This window comes from Prunus dulcis, chromosome 6 (genome assembly GCF_902201215.1).
Source record: "Prunus dulcis chromosome 6, ALMONDv2, whole genome shotgun sequence".
NCBI lineage: Eukaryota > Viridiplantae > Streptophyta > Magnoliopsida > Rosales > Rosaceae > Prunus > Prunus dulcis.
In genome coordinates, this window is record NC_047655.1 from 10385813 (window position 1) to 10401092 (window position 15280).

Below are 15280 nucleotides of genomic sequence, written 5' to 3' on the forward strand. Positions count from 1 at the left end.
GAAGATATCAATATCCAGTCATCTCTTTATCTGCTAACACAAGGTGAAAAAGTCCTTGCTTGTTAAACAGTGAAATGCAAATACAATGTGTTTACCCTGGAAAATGGCCCAAACACGTTGCCCACAGGAAAATTTTTAGTCAAAAGGTACCTCTAGACAGATCACAAGTTTCACTAGGCAAATACAAAACAATGTAATACAAATTTCTTTACAAACTATATATTTACAAACATCAAGACCAAATCAATTATATGACACAAAAAATGGGATGACCATAGACATGAATGTATCATAATTAATAGTTGCCGAACCGGTATATCGCAGATCTCTCTCTTTGAACTTATCAGTCAAACCCTGAAATCAAAATATAACAACATTTACATGTTAGCAAATCCCAGCAAAAAAAAATTTAGAATGAAAGATAGCTATTCCTTTGTCAAAGAGCAAATTTGCACATCTGCCCAAAAAATTGCACATAGCTAGCTATTTCTCACCTTCACAATCATCCCGCATCTGCGTATCAAAGAAAACAGTGTGTCAGAAGAAGCATAACTACCACCTGATTCTTAGGAAGAACAGAACAATTCATGTGAAACTATGTAGGGGTAATGTCAGATATCCGGCATGTTATTTTGCCATACTGTGATCCAGGACAGTACGTTTATACGTGATTTTACTTGATCATTAATTGTTTTTTGTTTTCAAAGTCTAGCAAAAGAAAGTGTCCCACTACATTAGATAAGAAGACTTACTCCACAAAACTATCGAAATTGAGTTCAACCCTGCTCCCACTTCCATCATCATACTTGGAAATCAAAAGTTGAAGAACAGAAGGTGGGATGGCAAGGCCTAGACTGTAGAGTGCATCCCTCAGTTCCATCGAATCAATTTTCCCACTCCTATCTTTGTCATATTTCTCAAATATGCCCTGCAAGTGCAGGTTTAGTTAATAATTCAAAGTGACAATTCATGGCAAAGAGAACATGGAACGGATATATAACATCTGAAAGCATTTTCTATGAACAAACAAGTAGGGAGTCATGCAGCATTCTGAATCTCTGGCTGCTTAAAATGGCATTGCAGATTGGCAGTGTATGACAAAATTCTATTAAGTTCCACAACAACCATACGTAGAACATATATGGTGGTGAATTGAATCAATACGACAATACAAATGTGTTCAGATAAGTTTCTTTCCAAGATTACAAGAGAGCTATACAACTACATGGCCCTTACAATTTACGTAGTTCCAGAGTACATAACATATAAATTAAGACTTGAATCAAATGAGTGGGGATCCTTGCAAGATTAGCCACTGCAATCTATTATTGCCAAAAATCAATGCAAAAGTTAAGCTAAATTGGCACTAGAAATGAGCCTTTTCCTTCAATTGGACTTCAAGAAATGACATAAAAGAAGTAGAAGAAAATTATACAATAGAAATTGAAGGATTTACTCGGTAGAAAGGCCACGATAAACAACCATTAACTATTGTAAGTAGATATATATTATAAAAGAAAACAACTGATGATACTTACTCGCCATTGACCAAGACAAGTCCAGAGTGCAGCAAACTCTTTGGGGCCTATATCAGAAAATTCAGAGGAAATTAATAAAGTGGGACTAGTTAAATTGATGCTTCGATTCGAAACGGAAACAACTAACAAGCAGCAACCCACAATTCATTTTTATCAGGTCAAAGAATTTATAATGCTGACTGTTGTGTACGCATAATAATAAACACAAGAACATTCCCAGCCAGAATTCAGGTTGGCATTTAGAAAATAAATAGAGAAACCAAAATTAATTCTAGCTAAGAATTGAAATTTGAAAAATATATGCAAGTTTGGTAAGAATTCATAGTTTACATCTATAAGGAATCAAATGATACCCGTCTAACAAATAAGCATTCTAATTTCCAAATTGGGATCAAATTTCTAATCATATCCAATGAATCCTGAAGAACAAAGAAGCCATTTTGATGAAAATAAAAACAAGAACTCACCAACTCGGAGAGGATCATTGGGGCTTTTGAAGAGAAAGATGAGCAAGCGAATGGTCCTGAGGCTAAATCTCTGGTACCCAGAAGAAAGAGCTTGCTGCAGCTCATTATCATCAATAAAACCACTCCTGTCCCTGTCGACCATCTGAAAGCTGCTAATCACAGCTGGGTCTGTTCCCGGAGGAAAACCAGAGTGCCCGTATGAAGAAGGCCCCTGCTGCTGCCCGTAACTATAGGAGCTGCCATTGCCCTGAGAGTGCTGCTGCCCGTAACCATAGGAGCCGCCACTCCCCTGAAAGTACTGCTGCCTATAGGACTCGGGCAGGGATGGGGCAGAGGGCACATAAGAGGGAGACCCATGTTTCCCATTGGAAGCCATTGAAGAAGAAGGAATGTGTTCGTGGGTTGCAGAAATTAAAGAGATTTTGCTCAGAAAATAAAAAAAAGGGGGAACACGAGATTTGGGGTGTTTTTGTGAGAAAAGCTATCAGAAAATGATGTTCTTTTTTTGTACGTTTTGATTTTGATTTTGATTTTGATTTTGATTTTGCTTTTGCTTTTAAGGATTCAGGCGGCAGGTTTCGTACGAATGTGGAGAGAAACTTGCTTTTGCTTTTAAGGATTCAGGCGGCAGGTTTCGTACGAATGTGGAGAGAAACTTACCTGTAACGGTTGTACTGGGCCGTATTCAGGTACGTATTAAAACCGATGACGCAAGCGTGTAACGTGTGTGGGGTATCGGATGGATGGATGCTGGGTGGCTTCGTGAGTTTGAAGTCAAATTCAAGTAGGACGGCCCCAACCAGGAAAATTCTGGCTTACAACGGGTGTTTGCAATTTACAGACATCGTCTTTTTTTAACATTTTGTTTTTGTTTTTGGGCATAACTAACTTTTTAACTGTGAGATTATATATAACAGCTTACCGTTCTAATAAGGATATAAAAATGGTAATCACCGTCCGATTTGTAGCTTGTCTATTTTGCTTTTTCTTTACTCAACAATACAACAAATTGTTTACTAACATTTTGGAATAAAAACAAGAGTGGGTCTCGCATAAAATCAACAATCACGCTTCTGATTTTTCAAGAATGAGACTTCATGTTGAGGGGGTGGTATTGTGATTGATGGTAATTATGGTCCATCAGCAATAACTCTGATTTGTGCTCACACCGGTTTCAAGCTCATAAAAATATGCAAGGTCGTTTTACGAAAGGATGGAGTGTATTTGCAACCGTACCCTCCTCCGTACACTAAAATTGGACTTTATCAATTGTTTACTAGCCCAATGGTTACTCGGGCCATTGAGCCCTCATGTCATGTGACCTCAAAACGAAAAATAAAATAAAATTCCACCAGGGGGATCAAGCCTCAAGCGGCGGCAAGACCGTGTGAGAGGAATGGCGGGAAACGAACGAGGACGAAATTACAATCATATCCTCAGCCTCCTTTGGTATCTCTGCTGAAAGACTCGAGACATAAAGCGTGTGACAGATAGGGAGAAGGAAAAAGAAAATGGCGAAAGTGGTAGCGGAAGCGGAGGAGCTGCCGAAGGCTATCGTGCGCCGAGTGGTGAAGGATAAGCTTTCCCAGTGCTCCAAGGGCGACGGTGACCTAACTCTTCACAAAGAAGCTCTCTTGGCTTTCTCCGAGAGCGCCCGAATTTTCATCCACTACCTTTCCGCCACGTATGCACCTCTCCTCTCTCTCTCTCTCTCTCTCTCTCTCTCTCTCTCTCTCGTCTAATCGTAGTTAATTAATTAAATTAAAAATATTTTGATTGGGTACAGAGCAAATGACATATGCAAGGAAAAGAAGAGGCAGACAATCAGCGCCGACGATGTTTTGAAAGCGCTGGAAGAGATTGAGTTCTCCGAGTTTATCAAGCCTCTTGAGGCCTCTCTTAAAGGTAACTAATTTTTGAAAATTTGTGTCCGCTAGGTGATTGATGAAATGCCCCACTTAGTTGTTTTCTTTGACCTTTTAAGTTTTGCCCAAATCTTGACCACATTTGCTTGGATCTATGATGCATATATGGTGATGTTTGATTTTAGTTAATGGTTAAGCAAATTCAATTAATTTGGTTCATTTGGATGTATGAGAAAATCTTGTTTTGTTGTTTGCCTTGCAGGAAAGAATCCAGGAAAGAATGCAGAAAAGAGTGGAGGAAAGAATGCAGGAAAACAGAAAGCAGGAACATCAAAAGCAAAGGAAGTGAAGAAGAAGAGGAAATTGGAAGAGCCATCATCGCGAAAACTAAAGGAAAAGGAGGAAGACAACCAAGATGAAAATGGCAGTGATGATGAATGAGCAAGCAAGCATTTTTTGTGTTTTTTTGTGTTTTTTTTTTCTTTCTGTCTTTGTAGTGTGCTTCTAAATCAAAATTTGAAAATGCCCATGTTACTTATTAAATTGGGTTTATAACAATTTGCCATTCGGGTTCAAATTTTGCCATCCTTTATATTTTGCCCTTGAGAATCTTCATGTTGCCTCTTCAAAGGATTGTGTGCACAAACAGGAAGTGCCATTGCATTAAGATAGAGGGAGCTACAATTTTTTCTTATGGTGTGTTGTGTTTTTTCTTGGGTCATAGTTTACGAGTGTTCAGGCAGTGCCAAAAGTGCTTTCAAATAGTCTATTACAACGATTGACAACTGATTAACAAAAGCGTTTCTGAACCAATCCGCTTCTTATAAAAGCCACTGGCCAAGAAAAGGCCACCACCTTCTCATATGGTGCACGGCCACTAGTTCTTGTTGAGTATGTCACTCTGTAATAATTTAGAAAAACACATCGCAAATTTTGCATTGTCCGTACCCATGGCATAGGATTCATTTCTCGGTGAAAAATGATACGATACCATTACCCTTGGTAAAAATCCGAACATGCCTTATAAAGAACTATTGCTCTTTTTCCTCAATTAGTTTCTATTAGTTTGATGTACTTTAGGGTAAAAAATGATTAAATATAACAAATCAACAATGACCACATAAGGTATTTGTATAACAAAGAAGTATCCATAACGCACTTTCGTATAGGATGCTGCTGTTACAACTTTATGTAACAATCTTGAACGTGACAAGTACACAATGGAATGCCGACCCCTCCAATTTCTAACCATTGCAAGAATAATCAATACGGGTTATACCTGCGTCCATGCCCAGTATCATTGCTGTACCTACCCTTGTTTGGACCACCACTACTTCTGCTACTGCTTCCGCTCCCACCACCACCCCTGCTACTACTTCTTTGATGCGAAGGTGAGGGGTGTGGCTGTGCACCTGGTTGTTGCCTGCAATGAGGAAAAATAAATTACTCAAGTTAGTAACCTTCATTGAAGGGTGTCATATAAAGCTAGGGAAATGTTATTTCAAGGGTATGTTGTATTGCAATTATATAGAACAAATTGAGTAAACAGTCCTGAGTATATTCAGTAGTCCAAGTGATTGATTGGAGCATGGAACAGAGTAGACAAAACCGACAGGCATAACAGAACATCATAGAACCACAAGGGCCCCTCCATTATGGCCAAAATAAATAGAACTTTCAAAAGGGTCAAATCAAATCATAACCAACAGTCATTCCAAAATTCAAATCATAATCAATCACATCCTGTAATAAAAATCCTAGTGAAAAATTACGCCATCACAGATACACAAGGGGATGAAAATTGTTAAGATCCTAAAAAGAAGGCCAATGTCTCAAGCAATTTGGAGCTTTCAATTTTATTTTTTTTTCCTCTTATTGTTATGATCCAAACAGAGAAGTGTAGGAATCTTTGCTAGGATAAACAACCCAAGACTTAATTATGTTCAAGGAAAAAAGAAGACGTGGTACAGATTTATACCTCCACAGGGAAAACAAAAATTGACCAAACAATTATAAGAGAAAAACTAGTTTTACATGGATTTCAAACCCAGATTCATATTTCTCGTTACTATATTGGTTTCCTGAATAGAAACCACTGAAAAGTGGATACTAGAGCTGGGAAGAATGAAGAAGAGAGGTTGGATTTTAAAACGTCTCCAAGTCTATAGTTTTCAAACTTTACACAATTATATGCAGAAAAATTCTATTGTGCGCTTAAGTTACACTGTTTGTACAGAAACATACAGTCTCCAGCTTTATTTTATATGACATGGCACATTTATTTATTCAGTTACTTATTGTAGAAGGCAGACATAGAATTAAATAATGTGATGACATAGAATTAAATAATGTGATGCATTATTATTAAAGCTATATGAGGCAAAAGATGAGTTGTGCTTACAGAACATATCCAATCCGTCCATCAGGTAGAAGCATTGGCATCATTCCCATGCCTGCAGGAGCCGGTCCAGGTCCAGACATCAAAGGCTACAATCAAATTTCAGCAGAATTTTAGAAATCATGTACCTAAAATATGTATGGCAGATAAATTTTGGGCACAGTGGCATAGGTAAACAAATATTTGCATGTCTATGCTTTGAACAAAGCATGCCAAAATCATGGGAAATACTTTTAAAGATCTACAACATGAGCATGGAGGAAAGACATTATACCAAAATTTGAACATCAACAATCAAGGTCCATATTCACATTTCCTTTTTTCTTGCTTTTCAGATGCCTGTTTTTAGCATAGGGAGATTGATGGAGAGAAAGAGAGATTTCCTAAAGTTTACTTTTGGAAAATAACAAACCCTAACTTTGTAAAATATACAGTCAAGAAAGGAAAGGGAACCTTGATGCCTAAATCCTAAGTCGCAGACCACTTTCTCACTTCCTGTTCTTTCTCAGCACTGTTCCGTTTCTCTTTGTTGAGTCATTGACAACAACAGCACAAGTGACCTAGAACTGAGAGCTTGCCAATTTATATAACTTATGTTCATTCCATTCACGGAGCTTTTGAAAACAAAATGGACCATGTGTTTTCTAAGTGCTGTGCTCAGAATGCATCTGCACCTAGTCTAAAACAATTTCATTTTTTTCATCGGATGTGTATACATGCATGGTGTAGGAGGGTCAACATGTGTGACCCGGACACAGGATTCCTCTCAACCGTGTCTATGCTTCTGAGATGTTGAACCACGACCATGGGGTAACTGCTTCTATATTTATTTACGGCCATGGCCTCAGAACAAATAATATTTATGAAGGTATTCAAACTGCTAACAAAGCACAAAACGAAGACCAAAGAAAATTAGAGGTAAACAATTGAATATCATGTTCAGATAACCAGGCACAACGATAGTTATCAAGGCATGGTAAAAAGTCTTTTGCACTGTTATATTTAAAACCCATTTAATGCTAAGCAATGATAGTCCATGAGCAATTTATGCGAAGGCTAAATAAAAAAATTCCATGAATGTGAAGTTTAATTAAAATATTCACTTCACGCTGTAAACTAACTAATAACATCAGTATACATTGGCACATATCTCACCTGTGCAAAACCTGCAGCACCGTACCCTGCACCAAGAGCACCATAGGCACCCCCAGCCATACCATAAACAAAACGAGGTGGATAACTAGGAAGCAACCCTGACCTATGCGAGTTTGATCCACCAGACTTTTGATCTGCCTGTGGCCTTGCAAGAGAACACTCCAACAGCTGGCCTGAAATTAATGAGACCGTCAAAACAAACTACTTTACCACCTTTAGAATGGGGGGAAAGGGAATGCAGATAAGACATTACCGTCAAGTTCATAATTTTCAGTGTTCTTCAATGCTTTCATGGCACTGGACCTCTCTGCAAAATGTACAAAACCAATTCTACTCTGTTCCTGTCCAGATTTTGCAGCTGGCAGAACCACTTTCGTGATTTTCCCATGGTGTTCAAATAGCTCCTTTAAATGGTCTTGTGTCACATTTTGGGGTAAATTCTTTACATAAACTGCCTTCACCTGTATGATATGGGAAACATTAAGATTTGCAAAAATAAAAATTTAAAGACCACTCCCAGGACTAGCACAAATTGGTGGATGATACCTACATAATAAAATACAGTAATTAATAGCCGGAAAATGATTGCCATGTGACCAAAGCAGGAACAGATTGTGGTTATTTAAATGGATAAGGAATCATCAAATGTGATTTTTGTTCAAAGATCCAGCCAAAGGTCACATCCATCAAATGATTACTAGATCATCTGGAGTCTGCACTATCAAAATATAAGTGGCATGAAATACTAATTGGTAGAATCTAAATTCCCATGCACCACAACCTTTTTTTTCACCCTCTATCCATGCATCCGTAACGCAACTATCATTTCAAAATTCCTACAGAGTATTACAATTTACCTAAAAGTATTCATATATTAGAATTATCATTCCTGCCCGCACCATTATAAATACATATGCCGACAAGTAAAAGTCCAAAAACAAAACTATTTCTAGTTTAATTGGGCATTCACCAAGTTAAACATTGACATTGCCGCTAATTCCAGTTGCATACTTTAATCCTCAGTCATAAAATGTGAAGCAAACAGGAAGAAAAGAAAGAACAGAGTTACTTAGCAACAACCTGAGAAGCAGCAGACGACTCGGCATTTTTAGGATCTGCCCAGCTCACTGTTGGAGCATTGTTATCTAGCTTAAATTTTGGGTCCACCATTTTCTGCCTTGAATAGTCAGCACATGCGTGGTTATAGTAGTCAACGAAAGCAAAGCCTCGGTTATTGCTTGTGTTCTTCATATCCTGTGACAAAAAAAGGTTGAATAAACATTGAGGATAAGAAACTAATAAACCACAAAACAAGCATAACAATTGACAATGATTTACCCGGAATTTTTTGAAAGATAAAAATTCACCAGGCTGAGAATGGAGGGATAAATAATGGACACATGAGCACACTATATATGGCACAAACCTTGACCAGTTCTACACCAGTAACTCCAGGACCAATCTTCATCACAACTTTCCTCAGATCTTCTTCTCCCCAGCTCCTTGGAACATTACCAATGAACAAACGGTGCTTTGCTTTAGATGTTGAACACTTTATTCTTTTACCCTAAGAGAGGGAGAGAGAGGAGAGTAAATACAATTAAAGAGCCGCATATTTAGAATGAAAGCAAACAGCCCAAAGTGTACAAAACAATAATTTTTGTTTTTCAAAAAAAAAAAAAAAAAAAAAATCATCTTAAATCTTTTAGTTTTATATCCTTACTCATATTTCAAGGATTATTATATGTGTGGTTCGGAGTAATATGATTATGCGCAAAGGTTAAGTTACCTTAAATTCAGTATTATTCAATTCCTCAATGGCATCAGAAGCCATTTCCACGTTTTTGAATGTCACAAATGCAAAGCCCTTATTCTCACCCGAATCTTTGCCCTTCATAATCCGAACCTGTTGTTACAAAAAAATACAGTCCTATTTTATTTAAAATAAAATAAAAACATAAACAGGGTATTTTATAAAGAGCAATTGAACTAACCTCTGTAACCTTTCCTACAGCCTCACAAAAAACCTTTAAATCCTCTTGAGAAGCATCATGAGGAATGCCACCAATATAAACTTCTGAACCATGTGGAGGAAGGGCAAGAAGTTCAGCATGCTTTTTCTTCTCATCCTCATCATCAGACATCACCTCATCACTGCTATGGGATTTCCCAACATCAGTTCCAGTGGCATGATTAGAATCTTCATCCTCCACCTCTTCTTCCACCTCCTCCACTTCTTCTTCTTCCTCTTCTTCTTCCACCTCTTCTTCTATTTCTTCCTCTACTTCTTCATACTCAACCTCTTCATCCATTGCCTCCTCAGGGTCATTGTCACCATCAAGATCAACCTTCTCATCGGACTCTATTGGCTTTTCGGGTTCAACTGGTTTATCAAGTGATGAAGCATTTGCTTTTGCCCTTGGCATCTTATGTATCTAATTAAATAAGCTTGCAAGGCAACTGTGAAGAAGGCACAGAAGCCAGAAGAATTCATGGGAAGAAGTAAACACATATTGAAAGGAAGGAAAAAAAAAGAATGGGCAAAAGGAGCTGCAGAGTATGATTCTCAATTGAACTGGATTCATGAGAACAAACTCAAAGGTTTTCAATTTGAAAGACTTTTATTAAGGGATAATGATAACATTAACAGCAGTATTAGAGACAGGAAAAAGAGTTTTCTGAAAGATTATCATGTGGATTATGAAGGTGCTCCAAATATTCAAGATATGAATTTCTTGAAGTCACAACGAGACTGCTGTCCAAAAGAGGAAAAAAAAATTGGCTAGTTTAACCTTATCCGAGGGCACATTTAACCCCATTCCAATAATAAGAATAGCAAAGAAGCAGCATATAAGGATCTAGGGGCAGTAAAATGTAATAGATAATTGGCGGAAAAATGGAGACATTTATAATGCTTTATGTGTATGCAAGGCCACACAACCAAGTGACAAAAAAGTAGGACCCAAGATTCTATGTAGATAAAAGGAATGAGACCGCTGCAACAAAAAGGAGAATCAAGCCACAACAAAGTCCAATTTGACAAAGATACTACCATTTCCAAAATAAATGTACCAATCTGGGTACCTTCCTGCAATAAATTGACATATAACGACTGAGATAGGGATGGACATTACAGCTATGATTTAGATAACCAACAGGCACAATCATAATTCAAATGCACTAATACATCCTCTCCACCTATTCTCAATTGCTCCAGAAAGATAGTACTTGACCAGTGGCATTTCAACAAATTACACATCTGAGGTCTAATAAAAACAACTTAGCACTGTTGTTCAGAAAGTGCACACAAACAATCCATTTGGTAAAGGCAAAGGAATTAAGGTATATTTATCTCTAGTTGAATCAGTTTTATAGACATATATATGTAGGTCCTATATCAATTGTAGAATCATAGGTATAGGAAACTACATGAAACAGCATAATGGAGTGAAAGACTAACTCAAGGGTACATAAAATCTGAGAAGGATGTGCACACTTTCGAGGCATAACGGATCTTTTTTTCTCTTGTCCAGATTCTTTCCACTTTATCCTCTGTTCGGATAGGACAAAAAGGCCCAAAAGCTACCAAACCTAAAACTGTAAATCCTCCACCCAGTGCAGTGAACCCATCTAGCATTTGAATGTCTCAGCATAGCTGAGCTATTTCACTAGGATTTAGTTTTCGAGGCAACATGAACTTAGATCACTTGGGTTAGAACTCCTAACAGTTGCAAAATGATCTTCCTTTTTTTCAGCTCAGCTTAATCACTAAGAAAATGTATATATAAAAAAATACAAAAAACCCAAGAAGTTGAAATTTTTTTGAAACCCGACTTGATATGTTCAAAATCTAACTGACATATAAGGAGACAGAGCATTTACAACTGCCCTTGAATTTCAACAAACAGTCACATTATCCAGCGGAGGAACTACATGTTCATAATATAAACACAAAAACATAAAACAGAAATGCAGTTTCTATTTGAACAAACCAGCAAGCATAAATACGATGGAGAACAATAAAGAGTCGAGAGAGAGAAAGTACCAAATGAAATGAGCAATCTGTGGAGCTTGCTTTTTCTTTCTTGTGGGTTGTCTATAAATAGAGTGAGGAGCAAATGGAGAGCGAAATTGGCAAGATCCGAACTTTGGTTGCGTGGAAATAATTGAAGGCTCCGGCTCTGTAGTTTTTATGTGGAAAGGTTGAAGGGCACGAACCCTAGGCAGAATTGTGTCCAAATTAGGATTTTGTCGACCAATAGGATTTTGCTAACAATTAGGTGGTGTTTTTACAGCGAATCTTTCTCATCAACATGTTTTAGCATCTGGAAGCTATCAATAAATCGAAAAAGTATCCAAATGGGGAGGAATTTGGTGTGTTTCATTTTATTTTATTTTATTACTAAAGTTAGGAAGGGGGAGGGTGGTTTTTCTCAAAAAATAAACAAAAAACTTAGGACACGCGGAAAAGTTATTTTACATATCATTATATTATTGGCTATGATAGGAAAAAGTGATATCTGCATTCAAACTTGAGATCACATGTCTACAAATTAAGTCCTTTTTCATTGAGCATTGACACTGTATTTTCTCTTATTCGTGAAACCAATTTTGGTGTGTAATATGGGCGAAATTTCACTTAGTGTTCACTTAGTTTCGATGTTATGACTTTGCAATTCAAACATATCCACATGCACGAGTAAGAATTAAAGTTTAGGAAGATGTCATGTGTGTTCATTCACTTTGATACCAAAACAATATTCTCATCTCCTATCTCATGCAAATCCTAAATACGCATACGCATGTATCACTAACATGCACATTCAAATGATATACATGAACATATTTCATATGGACCTTCAAATTCCATATATGATATATGGTGCCAATCTTTATGATCATAGCCCTCAACAATTTTCAAAGATTTATTTTATGTCGGAGCATTTCAATCATAACTTTCCAATTTCATATATGATGTATCAACTATCACTTGATTTAGTGATATATTTTTTCCAAAATTGAACAAAGCTCCAAATTCACATTGTAAAAATAATTCTGTACATAGTATATGTATCACTAAGATCAACCTCCCGCTTGTTGGTCTCAATATTATACACAGTGCTTCTTCTTGGGTTTTTTTTTTTTAACCATAAGGGGTGTGTGGTTAATTGTGTGGATTGATATTCTATTTGAAAATATATTTGAAGTGGGATCCTATCAAAATTGAATCTGAATAGATGAAGAAAAGGAAAGTAAATAACTTATGAAATGTTTACTTGGAACGGCGAAAGTAAGGAATTTGAGAACTTTGGAATAGGGGAATTAAGGAATTAGATCAACTATTACACCTAAGTTAATCTAGTTCCTTGGTTTTTCTTTTTTTAATAGAGAAAAGGGATCATTGTATTCATAAATTAACCACAAAGACTATCAGCCATAAGGGTAAATACAAATGCTCACAAAAGGGTAATACAAAGATGGAAGCATAGTAACCACATAGGATTAATCCAGATGTAGGCCGCAAAAGACTAGAGAAATTTCGGCATAAAAGCTGCATGCTTAAACAAACCAAACATGAATCGCATCGCCCAAATCTACTAATACAACTACAACTTTTAACTCTCACAAGTACAAACAAAATACAAGTAGAGACTAGAAAACAATCAAACACCCAACTCTCAAGGAGTTGATGCCATTATTAAAAAAAAGAAAACTGCAAACAAACAACTAAAAACCAATAGAGCCACTATCGTCGTTGTTGCCACCACCACCACATCCATCATTGCTGCCTTGGAGACAAAGAACACAATTGATATTGCAACTCGTCACCCTACAACAAAACACCAACCAACAAAACCATAGATCCATATATCTGGACACAATTAACCTCCCCACAAGTAAAACCCAAATCTAGTAGATGGGGAAGGGGAAAATTAAGTAGGGAGGTAAGGAAAGAGAGAGGGAGAGAGGAACACACAACGCAAAAGAAGAGAGAGAGAGAGAGAGAGAGAGAGAGAGAATGGAGGCTAGGGTTTTTAATTACTAACTAAAAAATCAAAATATCCAGTTCCTTGGTTTTAAGAGTATTGAATTATAGATTTTAAGGTGAGACTCACATTTTTTGAATTATAAAGCTGTAAACCTAGTTGTGGAATAAGATATCGAAAATTATAATCCCATTCTATGCTTCTCTTCATGGTATCAGAGCGGGTTAGTCCACGTGTGAAAGTCCAACGGCCACACGTCACCCAATATGTGTTGTCCACGTGTTAGGCTTGAAAATTCGCCACACGTGCTGGGGCGTGTGAGAATGTGAAGGTAAAGAGTTCCACATTGGAAAATTAAGAAACCTAACAAGGGCTTATAAGAAGTTGGGTTACTCCCCCCATTGCCAATTGGTTTTGGGTTGGAACCTCAACTTTCTTCATATTCCTTATGTGTTATTAAATATGGAGAAGTCATGAATTGAAATAATTCATTTTCTTCTCATACCCATTGATGGTACGTACGTATGTCATTATATATGAACAGTTTAATAAATGACCTAAAATATCGGCGTATCAACCAACGTGGTTTAGTCCAATGGAAAAAGGCTTTGGTAGTGTGTGTGATAATCCCTTCTCTCGGATCCCTCAAATAAACACCTTCTAGGGTCCCCTACGAATTTTTTTTCTCAACGATCCAAACCATCTATTTTTTAAGTCAACATTCATAGATCATCCTTGTAAAAAATTAGACAAATCGGAAACCATTTCGACATCCAATTGTGTCCTAAAACATCAATGAACACGATGTTTCAAGAAAGTACTAAAATTTCAATAACTCAATTGAGTGGTCAAATGATAATAGGTTCAAGTGATTTTTTTTGTAGAGATTATCTTTGAATGAGTATATACAAAATAGACGGTTTGGATTAGTGAAATACAATCCAGAGTGGGGCACAAGGGGTATCCCTTATTTGAGGGACACCCCTATAGGGCCCACTCTGCATTGTATTTCATTCATCCAAATAATCTATTTTGTATATATTCATTCAAAGATCATCTCAACAAAAAAAATTACTTGAATCCGATATCATTTGACCACTCAATTGAGTTACTGAAATTTTAGTACTTTCTTGAAGCACCGTGTTCATTGATTTTGTAAGACACAATTGGATGTCGAAATGATTTCCGATTTGTCTAATTTTTTGTAAGGATGATCTATGAATGAATACCTAAAAAATAGATAGTTTGGATCATTAGGAAAAGAATTGTAGGATACCATAAAGGGCGTCCCTCAAATAAATATTTGAGGGATCCTCAATAGAAGGGGACTGTATATATATATATATATATATATATTTATTTGAGGGATCCCTCAATAGAAGGGGACTGTATATATATATATATATATATATATACAGTCCCGATCTCTTGGACCACAGGAGTCCAAGAGATTGTGGTCACCCACCGTTGGATATTAATCCAATGGTTCAAAATGATATATATATAAATGCAATATGACATAAATGATTATTACCCGATTCAAGTTAACCGTTGAATTTACATCCAACGGTGAGTGACCATAAATCTCTTGGACTACAGGGGTCCAAGAGATCAGGACTGTATATATATATATATATAGTTATTCAATTTTCTGATAAATTTCCAGAAGAAATTTTTGACAAAAGTCAACTCCAAAGATTCTTAGGATCTTTCAATTATATTGCTGACTTCTATCAAAACTTAAGAAAGCAGTGCAAACCCTTGTTTGATAGACTTCAAAGCAATCCTCCTCCTTGGTCTCCTAGTCACACAGAGATAGTTCAGAAAATCAAGCATTATGTCAAAACATTACCTTGTCTTGGCATTCCGC

At 36.8% G+C, this 15280-nt stretch overlaps 3 protein-coding genes across 7 annotated transcripts; 1 reads left to right on the plus strand and 2 right to left on the minus strand.

The window, feature by feature from the left end:
- Window positions 1-2581, minus strand: LOC117632286 (probable calcium-binding protein CML48). Its single transcript, XM_034365723.1, has 5 exons — window positions 2006-2581; window positions 1539-1585; window positions 753-928; window positions 495-513; window positions 1-354 (listed from the first exon to the last, which is right to left on the minus strand). The coding sequence occupies exons 1-5, from the start codon at window positions 2379-2381 to the stop codon at window positions 244-246; spliced, it is 729 nt and encodes a 242-aa protein (XP_034221614.1). The 5' UTR covers window positions 2382-2581; the 3' UTR covers window positions 1-243.
- A 735-nt stretch (window positions 2582-3316) lies between these two features.
- On the plus strand, window positions 3317-4562 carry LOC117632287 (DNA polymerase epsilon subunit 3). The gene is made up of 3 exons (XM_034365724.1): window positions 3317-3689; window positions 3792-3910; window positions 4133-4562. The coding sequence occupies exons 1-3, from the start codon at window positions 3517-3519 to the stop codon at window positions 4309-4311; spliced, it is 471 nt and encodes a 156-aa protein (XP_034221615.1). The 5' UTR covers window positions 3317-3516; the 3' UTR covers window positions 4312-4562.
- A 383-nt stretch (window positions 4563-4945) lies between these two features.
- Window positions 4946-11782, minus strand: LOC117631139 (heterogeneous nuclear ribonucleoprotein Q-like). Of its 5 annotated transcripts, none has more exons than XM_034364118.1 (9): window positions 11469-11782; window positions 9418-9883; window positions 9213-9329; window positions 8850-8990; window positions 8504-8677; window positions 7677-7884; window positions 7424-7596; window positions 6272-6357; window positions 4946-5293 (listed from the first exon to the last, which is right to left on the minus strand). In XM_034364118.1, the coding sequence occupies exons 2-9, from the start codon at window positions 9847-9849 to the stop codon at window positions 5134-5136; spliced, it is 1491 nt and encodes a 496-aa protein (XP_034220009.1). In that variant the 5' UTR covers window positions 9850-9883; window positions 11469-11782; the 3' UTR covers window positions 4946-5133. The 5 variants fall into 5 exon arrangements, with proteins under 5 accessions (XP_034220009.1, XP_034220007.1, XP_034220008.1 ...); XM_034364116.1 differs by having other exon boundaries at window positions 9418-10175; XM_034364117.1 differs by having other exon boundaries at window positions 9418-10178.
- Window positions 11783-15280: the final 3498 nt, after the last annotated feature.

Excerpts from the sequence above, each read along its gene's own strand:
- LOC117631139 (XM_034364118.1), bottom strand. The coding sequence starts at position 9,849 with ATGCCAAGGGCAAAAGCAAATGCTTCATCACTTGATAAACCAGTTGAA. Across the intron at positions 7,885-8,503 it reads AGTCGTCTGCTGCTTCTCAG|GTGAAGGCAGTTTATGTAAA; the intron begins GTTGTTGCTAAG and ends CATATCATACAG. Across the intron at positions 6,358-7,423 it reads GTGCTGCAGGTTTTGCACAG|CCTTTGATGTCTGGACCTGG; the intron begins GTGAGATATGTG and ends ATTTGATTGTAG.
- LOC117632286 (XM_034365723.1), bottom strand. The coding sequence starts at position 2,381 with ATGGCTTCCAATGGGAAACATGGGTCTCCCTCTTATGTGCCCTCTGCC. Across the intron at positions 1,586-2,005 it reads CAATGATCCTCTCCGAGTTG|GCCCCAAAGAGTTTGCTGCA; the intron begins GTGAGTTCTTGT and ends TTTCTGATATAG. Across the intron at positions 929-1,538 it reads CTTGTCTTGGTCAATGGCGA|GGCATATTTGAGAAATATGA; the intron begins GTAAGTATCATC and ends CTGCACTTGCAG.
- LOC117632287 (XM_034365724.1), top strand. The coding sequence starts at position 3,517 with ATGGCGAAAGTGGTAGCGGAAGCGGAGGAGCTGCCGAAGGCTATCGTG. Across the intron at positions 3,690-3,791 it reads ATCCACTACCTTTCCGCCAC|AGCAAATGACATATGCAAGG; the intron begins GTATGCACCTCT and ends GATTGGGTACAG. Across the intron at positions 3,911-4,132 it reads TCTTGAGGCCTCTCTTAAAG|GAAAGAATCCAGGAAAGAAT; the intron begins GTAACTAATTTT and ends TTTGCCTTGCAG.